Source organism: Carettochelys insculpta, chromosome 6 (assembly GCF_033958435.1).
Source record: "Carettochelys insculpta isolate YL-2023 chromosome 6, ASM3395843v1, whole genome shotgun sequence".
Lineage (NCBI taxonomy): Eukaryota > Metazoa > Chordata > Testudines > Carettochelyidae > Carettochelys > Carettochelys insculpta.
Window position 1 is genome coordinate 120,064,229 of NC_134142.1, and position 9,232 is coordinate 120,073,460.

At 50.7% G+C, this 9,232-nt stretch overlaps 1 protein-coding gene across 1 annotated transcript; it reads right to left on the reverse strand.

Annotated features, from left to right (window-relative positions):
- Nucleotides 1-5,030: 5,030 nt before the first annotated feature.
- On the reverse strand, nt 5,031-6,029 carry LOC142015156 (olfactory receptor-like protein COR4). The gene has a single exon (XM_074998574.1). The coding sequence runs from the start codon at nt 6,027-6,029 to the stop codon at nt 5,031-5,033; it is 999 nt and encodes a 332-aa protein (XP_074854675.1).
- Between the last annotated feature and the right edge of the window lie 3,203 nt (nt 6,030-9,232).

A 9,232-nucleotide genomic window follows, 5' to 3' on the forward strand; every position in this document is an offset into this window, starting at 1 on the left:
CAGGCACACACGTCATATTATCACACACGTATTATCGGTAATCGTTGCGTTTTACTCGCCAAGTCGCACAAGCGCATATAACGTCTGACACACGCGGGTTTTGATTCGACTGACTGTGTGTGGCGGGCGCGGGAGGCGAAGTTAGCACTGCGCTGTGCCCTCCCCTACACAGCGTTCCATTGTCGCCTTCACAGTCCACGCTCGAGTACTGCGCAATCGAGTCATGAAAAATATCGCTAAAAATCACATAATAATGTTAAAAGTTTACGATCTTGTGGGACCACATTACTAGCTGTCCAGGGCCGCATGCAGCCTGCGGGCCGCAGGTTGGACACGCCTGCTGTAAACAGTGCAGCTGCTCAGGAGACATTTATATGCCACCTAGTTTATTAGTAGAGCACTCACAGCCAGGTTTTCTGTTTCTACTTGTGGTGCAGGCTTACAAGTGCCTTGGTGTGTATAAAACATTTATTCCACTCACGGATGGAAAAGATTAGTGGGAACATTTAATGCCCAGCGTGATAAAGCCTTGGGTGGGATGATTTCATTGTAGTTGGTCCTGCTTTGGGCAGGGGATTGGATTAGATGGCCTCCTGAGGTCTCTTCCATCCCTAATATTCTATGATTCTGTGATCTTTGAGAGAGGAGTATTTGGATTCTGGCTTTCAGTACAACCCAGTGTAGACAGCGGGGCTAACCCTGAAGATAGTATGGAAAAGGATCAGCACTTCCTGAGCTGGGAGACGAGCTGAAGCCTTTTCCTCCCTAGCATGGTGGATAGAAAGAGAATATTTTAAAAACATTAACTAGATTTGTAATTAAATTCCACTTAAAAGTAAACTTGATATTGACAACCCCTGTTAAGAGCTAAATTTGTGGTCAACATACACGGCTAGAAATTCCTCAGAGTTCTGAATCTGAGATCAGGCACCAGCTGTATATGTGAGGTCATGAAAATTCAAGTTATACTGCCTGGCACCAAAGAGACCGGCAGAGGGAGGCCTGCTGCAGCAAGGCTACGGGGTCTCCGAGATTTCCCCTGCCCCACCTCCCTGTCCTGCCTGGCTGATGTCAGTGGAGCTCTGTGAGGTCACAGCCTCCTCACCTTGATTTCTGGGAGCAAGCAGCTTACCCAGTAAAACACCAGCATCTGTCCCTTACCCCACACTGAGTTATTCATAGAGGCAGAGATTATCAAACCGTTAGATCTCCTAATACAACCTCCAATTCACAGGCCAGAAAATTTCACACACTTACCCCATATTAAGCCCACTAACGTAATTCACTAACACACACCTTCCAGAAAGACAGCCAGTTGTGATGTGAGGACACCCGGACACAGAGAATAACCTCTTCCTTGGGTAATTTGTTCCAGTGATTAGTTTCCCTCACTACCACAGTTTTTGCCTTACTTCACATTTGAATTTCTCTGGCTTCTGCTGATGGCTGTTCCTTCTTGTTCTGCCTTTCACAGCTGGATTGAAGAGCACTTGTGTGCTCATTATTTTCTCTCCACGAAGGTGCTTCTACACTCTGAACAAGTCACCTCTCAATCTTCTTCTGTAGCTGGTCCCTGTGAATTTCACTGCCGTGAACATGTCGCAAACTGTGAAATTGGCCTGCCCCGTGAAATCTGATCTCCTTGTCCGGCGCAGAGTGCTCCAGCCAGAAGCACCACAGCCTGGGCCTCCTAGCTGTCAGTCTGCTGGGCTGAGGACAGGCCATATCCTGCATGGCTTCTCTCGGTGAGGAGATCGCACCTACCTCTCCGGGGAGGCACAGAAGTGAGGGTGGTGCACCCTGAATTCTACACGCCAGTAGCCCCAGCATTGGGCAGGGGTTTGGCCCTGGCAACTTCTGCTCAGGCTTGGGCACTCTGCTCTTCCTGCCTGTTGCTGGTCTGGGCACCCAGGCTCAGGGCATCTGGTCCCTTGCTGCAGCCAGGGTTGGAGTGCTGGGCTCAGGGCTTCCACACCCATCCCTGCTGCTCTTAGGGCTCTGGGTCCTTGAGCTCAGGGTTTCTGCTAGGCCTCTGCAGCTTGGGCTTGAGACATCCACACCCCTCCCAACTCCTGCTGAGTCTCTCAACATGAGGGGCAGGCTCGGTGGGGGTGGGGGGGCAGGTTCAGTGGGGGGAGCTGCCACGGGGGCCAGGAGGCGGGAGGTTGTGGCCAGTGTTGTGGCCAGGAGGTGGCCGTATAGCCCTGGAGGTTGTGGCCAGTGTTCTCTAGGGTGGTCAGCAGCCTTTCCCTGGCAGCCCTCCACCACTCTATGTCGGCCTAGGTGAGCCTCAGGTGCTGCTCGGCCACCTTGACCTGACACTGGCTGGCTGGCTGGGTCCTCCTCAGCCTGGCGGGGGGGGGCCCTCCGGCCACAGCCCCGATGGCGCGCTGCCTGGGGTGGCGTCCGGGCACCTCCGAAGGCTGTGGGGGGGCTCTCGGGGACGAGGGACGGCGCAGGGCTCTCTTGGCCCACGGATGGTGCAGCTGTGTGGAGAGGAGGGCAGCATGTCAGTAATATACCCCAGACAGAGGGAACCAGGCTGTGGCCCACCCGCCTGAGCTCACCCCATGGTGTCCCTGCCCCCTCAAAGGACACTGACCTCCCCCAAGGGACACTGGCCCACCGCCCACGGACTGGGGTGCATCCAGGGGTCTCTCATGCAGGTGGCCCTTCCCAGTCTGCGGTGCGCAGACTCCAGGTGCTGTCTGGCACTGACCAGCCACCACCTCTGTGCGTCTTGTGGCGCTGTCCACTGAGGGCATGTGCTGGGCATTGCTGGTGCGCCACTGCGGGGTGCCGCGTCCCATGTAGGGGGTGGCCCATGTGTGGCCTGGGACCACCGGTCCTGTGTGTGGGCAAGTAGCCATTGCATCGCCCCCCTCCCTGTGGACCAGGTGTGCACCCCTCTCTGTATGTACCAGAGGGTCCCTCGGTGACGTCTGGGGATGTCTGGAGCCTGGTTGCCCAGCTGGAGGAGCGGGAGGGGATGACGATGGTGAGGTCTCCCTCCTCACTCGACCACTCGGTGGCCCCCTCGTCCTTCTGGGTCCCTGGTCCGGGCTGCTCCTCCTCCTCCTCCACCGGCTGCAGCTCCTCACCGGATATGTCCAGGAATGCTGGGGGTGGGGAGCTCTCCTGGGGCCCCAGGATGCCCCAGAGCTCCCAGAAAAAGGGGCATGTTGCTGGAGCTGCCCTGGAGCGGCCGGCCTGGTACCTGGCCTGAGCATAGCCCTGCTGCAGCTCCTTGACCTTGGAGCATACCTGCTCTGCGGTACACTCCGGGTGGCCCCTGGTCTGGAGGCCCTGTGCCACGCAGGCGAAGGCAGTGACATTGCGCCACTTCACCCCCATTTGGTGCAGGACCTCCTTGTCCTTCCAGAGGTCGAGGAGGTCCCACAGCTCCCGCTCCATCCAGGAGGGGGCCTTTTTTTTTTCTCCCCTTGGGAGCCCTGCGAGGGCTTGGGGGGGGGCCTTGGGGCTCACGGGGAGGGCTGGCTGCTGGCCGTGCTGCGGTGCTGGAGCGTGAGGCTGGAGCACGTGCAAAGGCTGCTCCTAGCACGCTCTCAGCTTCCTGCCACGGGTTTCCTGCGTTTGTGCAGCTTTAAGGCAGCCGAACAGAGGGACCACAGAGCCCCACTGCTGCTGGCTGAAGCAGCCCCACGCTCCAGCCGACCGGTGCCATGGTGGACCTGTATTTCGAAAAAGCGGACTGTGGAGCGTTTACACGTGTACCCTTTCGATTTAGTATTTCAAAAGGGAGCGATCTTCCTGATCTGGGAGAGGGGTTCGGATTTCGAAGTCTGCACCCCGTTCTTTCGATTTTGTTTTGAAAGACGGGTTTACATGTACCCTAGCTGAGGTTTGCCCCTATGTCCCTTGGCTGAAGGGACTGAAGTAGGGGCACCTTGGTCTCCTGGGGGAGGGGAATCGAAATATTTTTCACCTCCCCCCATGGTCTCTAGCAATGCTGGTATTCTTTTCTGCTTTCTCTCTCACTCTTTCCTTCAATGGTCTTACCTCCCTCCAACTTCCTCTTCCACTTTATTCCCCTTCTTCCAGCAGGGGAGGCCTTTTAAATAGTCCTGTGGCAGCCTCAGGTGAGCTCAGCTGACCCTAACTAATTGATAGCAGCCCCTCCTCAGCTGCTTCCCCTAGTCAGCTGCTCCAAAGTATCCATCTGTTCATTAGCCCAATGTTGTGTCTCTCCCCTTCTGAGCTAGCCTTCTGGCCTCACCCTGTCACACTGGGTTCAAAAAGGCATTAGATAATTTCCTGGCAGATTGGTCTATCAATGGCTATTAGCCAAGATGATCCGTGATGCAACCCTACGGCTGTCTCTAAACCCTATGGGTATCCCTCAACGTCTGACTGACAGAAGCAGGGAATGGACAATGGGATGGATCACTTGATAATTGCAATGTTCTGTTCATTGACTCTGAAAAATGTGGCACTGGCTGTTGTCACAGACAGGACACTGGGCTAGATGGACCATTGGTCTGACCCAGTATATGACCACTCCTATGTTCTTATTCTGCAGGATGGGCGATGCTGGTAGCTGAGTGCAGCTCTGTTTTTTCCCCCTTCCTCTGCCTGCACAGTTCTCAACTCTATGATACCTCTGCTCATGCAGGCCATGCAACCTTTAGAAGGGCTGTTTCCACAGCTTTGGGTCCAAGCTGCGCTGGGGACAGGGGAATGAGATGAAAACTCCAGTGTTTGGGCAAAGGCGGAAAGGAGGTGGCAGCAGCAGGAGGTAGAAGGGAGCAGCTGGCATGAAAAAGAGGGAAAATGTTTGAGTGGGTGTCATGGCTCTTTCTCAAAGGCAGCTGGCCTAGTGGTTAAACCAGGATTCCACAGACCTGCTCACTGTCTCCACTCCAGAGGGGAACCTGTACAGCCTCTATTGAGGAAAGCAGCTCTGCTTAAAGCAGCACTCACGTACAAGTTTAATTTAAACACATGCTTAAGCCTGTTTGAAGACAGAAGGAGACAGACATAATGTGTTTAAGGGCCTTCAGAATTGGGGCCTATGCGTGCAGAGCAGCCACTGAAGGATGTGGTTGCCCTATCATGGAATGCTTTTGTGAAAATGAGGCCCTCAGTTTTGTCTCTACTGCTCTCCTTAGTGCGTTCTTCACATCCTTGTTCCTCAGGCTGTAGATGAGGGGGTTCAGCATGGGAATCACTATGGTGTAGAACACGGAGGCCATTTTGTCTGTGTCCAGGGAATAGCTGGAAGAAGGTCGGAAATACATGAAGAGAATTGTCCCATGAAACATGGAGATAACAATCATGTGGGAGGTGCAAGTGGAGAAGGCTTTGTGCCTGCCCTTGGCAGAGCGGATCCGCAGTACAGTTACAATAATCAAGATGTAGGAGACGAGGATGGTCACAATGCTCATTAACTCAATCAGGCTGCCAAAGACAAAAACAAGAAGCTCGTTGAGATAGGTGCCAGAGGAGGAGAGCTTCAGAAGTGGGTTGATATCACAGAAAAAATGATTCAGGATATTGGAGTTGCAATAGGATAATCTTAGCAAACCGCTAGTGTGTATCACAGAGTTCAGGAAGGCCCATAGATAGGAACCAGCCACCAGCTGCCGGCAGCACTTTGGTGACATGATGACCATGTAGAGCAGTGGGTTAGAGATGGCTACATAACGGTCATATGCCATGACTGCCAGAATGAGGCACTCTGAGATGACAAACAATATGAAGCTAAAATATTGGATGATGCAACCTGTGTAGGAAATAGCTTTCTTCTGTGCTAGGAAGCTCATCAGCATCTTGGGGGTGATGACTGTGGAGTAACAGACGTCCACAAGAGACAAATTCTTGAGAAAAAAGTACATGGGAGTGTGAAGTCGCGTGTCAATGCTGATTAAAACCATCATCCCCAGGTTCCATATCAGGGTGATAGCATAGATGACTACAAACACCACAAAGAGGGGGATTTGCAGCTCCAGATGATCTGTCAGTCCTGTGAGAATGAACTCAGTCACTGCTGTGCAATTTCCTCCTGCCATTCACTCAGCCTTGGGTGCTAGCTGTGAGAACAATCATAAAGGAAGGTGTAAGTCCTTAGCAAGGGCTATGCTGGTACAAGGAACGGGGGTTATGGGTGTAAAGACTCCTCAGGTTGTGGAATGGAACCCGGTGAAACTGATCAGAAAAACTCCCAGATGTCCGTCACTTCTGCTCACGCAGGGGTTCTCAACCTTTTTGTTCTATGGCCCATCCCACTCAACGCAAACCTTTCCGTGGACCTCCAGCCAAACACACAGGGTGACAAAATGCCTTCCTTTATTCCTAAATTCCTTAAATACAAAATTCTTCATATTAAGCTACCTGGTAACATTTTCTTTATGTATGGCAGAGGTAGGGAAGCATTACTGGGTCAGGGGTTCACCGATTTATCAGTTGGGGGCAACACAAGTGAGAGCAAAGCCCCCCAAAAACAAAAAACCCCTAACCCTTAGAGATGTGGTCCCTCAACTGAGATGCTCCACTCCCCTGGTACTCCAGCCCCACGGTGGGGGTGGGGGTGGTGAAAAGGATGGGAGGAGAGGCACAGAGGACCAAGCTTCAAGTTTTTCCACAGGCCAGATTAACTCTTTTGGGGTCCCAGGGTTAGTAGATTTTGTGAGCACTTCCAGGCTCTGGGGTAAGGACAAAATGAGGGGTGCTGAAAAGTTACCACACATATATTTCTGACGATTAGACTAAAAGGGTCTTTATACTATTACTACTACTACTAGATTGTGATTGGGTCAGGACAAAACTCCCTGTAAATCTGTTTCATCATACGTCAACATCCTCGAAGCAGCTCTTCCCTCCCCATGTCCCATGACAGTGATTGCCCTATCATATAATCATTAATTGTATTTCATTCACTTTACACATTTCAGGTTGTGAAATTAGGAGGATGCTTGGTTTTCGTTCATTACACCCTATCAAGGTAAAAGGGAGAGAACTTGTAATCTGTTCAGCTTTCACCTGGTATGTTTTCTGTGGCCAGAGATCAAAGAGAGGTGTGTGTGTGTAATACTCATGGACCTACACACGCCATACTTACACACGTGTATCTTTTATTTCTTTACACATGTGATTTTGGCCAAGTAGCATCTGAGTCAGTCAGTGTTCAAGGAACTATTACAGATAAGACTAAAATGCTCATTCAACTCCAAAGACAGCTTGCTTAATGTGCAGCTGTAGAAGAGGTACCAAGGAAGAAGAGTAACAGAGAGGAAGCCGTGCTAGTCTATACACTATCAAAACAAAAAGCAGTCAAGTAGCACTTTAAAAACTAGCCAAATAGTTTATTAGGTGAGCTTTCGTGGGACAGACCCACTTCTTCAGACCATAGCCAGACCAGAACAGACTCAATATTTAAGGCACAGAGAACCAAAAACAGTAAGCAAGGAGGACAAATCAGAAAAAGATAATCAAGGTGAGTAAATCAGAGAGTGGAGGGGTGGGGGGGAAGGTCAAGAATTAGACTGAGCCAAGTATGCAGACGAGCCCCTATAGTGACTCAGAAAGTTCCCATCACGATTTAAACTGTGTGTTAATGTGCCAAATTTGAATATAAAAGCCAGCTCGGCTGCTTCCCTTTCCAGAACGGTGCGATAATTCTTCTTCAGTAACACATATACCTTTAGGTCACTGACAGAATGCCCCATTCCATTAAAATGTTGACTAACTGGTTTGTGGATCTGGAGTGTTTTGATGTCTGTTTTGTGCCCATTGACCCTTTGTCTAAGGGAGTGAGAAGTCTGTCCAATATACAAAGCATCTGGGCATTGTTGCCACATGATGGCATATGTGATGTTAGTAGAGGAGCATGAGAAAGTGCCCGTGATTCTGTGAGTAACCTGGTTAGGTCCAGTGATGGTATTTCCAGAGGAGATATGTGGACAAAGCTGGCAGCGGGCTTTGTTGCAGGGAAAGGTTCCAGGACTGGTGTTCCGGGGGGATAGACTGTGACTGTTAGTGAGGATCCTCATGAGGTTGGGAGTTTGCCTGTAGGAGAGAACAGGCATGTCACCCAGGGCCTTCTGGAGTGTAGCATCCTGATTAAGGATAGGTTGTAGGTCTTTAATAATTTGTTGCAGTGGTCTGAGTTGGGGGCTGTAGGTGATGACCAGTGGTGTTCTGTTCTTGGCTTTTTTGGGCCGATCTTGGAGTAGCTGGTCTCTGGGTATTCGTATGGCCCTGTCGATTTGTTTTTCTGCTTCTCCAGGTGGGTAATTCAGGTTTATGAATATTTGGTAAAGTTCTTGTAGTTTTTGGTCTCTGTCAGTTGGATCAGAGCAAATGAGATTGTACCTAAGAGCTTGACTGTAAACAATGGATCTAGTCACGTGTGCAGGATGGAAGCTAGAAGGGTGTAGATAAGTATAGCGATCAGTAGGTTTTCGGGATCAGGCCATCCTTGATTAGTACTGTAGTGTCCAGGAAATGTATCTCTTGCATGTTGTAATCGAGGCATAAGTTGATGGTGGGGTGTAGATTGTTGAAGTCTCTGTGGAATTCTTCTAGAGCCTCTGTACCATGGGTCCAAATCATAAAGATGTCATCAATGTATCTTAAGTAGAGGAGTGGTAATAGGGGACGAGAGCTGAGGAATTGTTGTTCCAGGTCAGCCATAAATATATTAGCATATGGTGGGGCCATGCGGGTGCCCATAGCAGTTCCACTAATCTGGAGGTATAAATTGTCCCCAAAACGGAAATGATTGTGTGTGAGAACAAAGTTGCAGAGGTCAAACAGGGCCAGACGAATACCCAGAGACCAGCTACTCCAAGATCGGCCCAAAAAAGCCAAGAACAGAACACCACTGGTCATCACCTACAGCTCCCAACTCAGACCACTGCAATGAATTATTAAAGACCTACAACCTATCCTTAATCAGGATGCTACACTCCAGAAGGCCCTGGGTGACATGCCTGTTCTCTCCTACAGGCAAACTCCCAACCTCATGAGGATCCTCACTAACAGCCACAGTCTATCCCCCCGGAACACCAGTCCTGGAGCCTTTCCCTGCAACAAAGCCCGCTGCCAGCTTTGTCCACATACCTTCTCTGGAAATACCATCACTGGACCTAACCAGGTTACTCACAGAATCACGGGCACTTTCTCATGCTCCTCTACTAACATCACATATGCCATCATGTGGCAACAATGCCCAGATGCTTTGCATATTGGACAGACTTCTAACTCCCTTAGA

What these genes read in the sequence shown, in the direction of transcription:
- LOC142015156 (XM_074998574.1), bottom strand. Translation starts at nt 6,029, where the DNA reads ATGGCAGGAGGAAATTGCACAGCAGTGACTGAGTTCATTCTCACAGGA.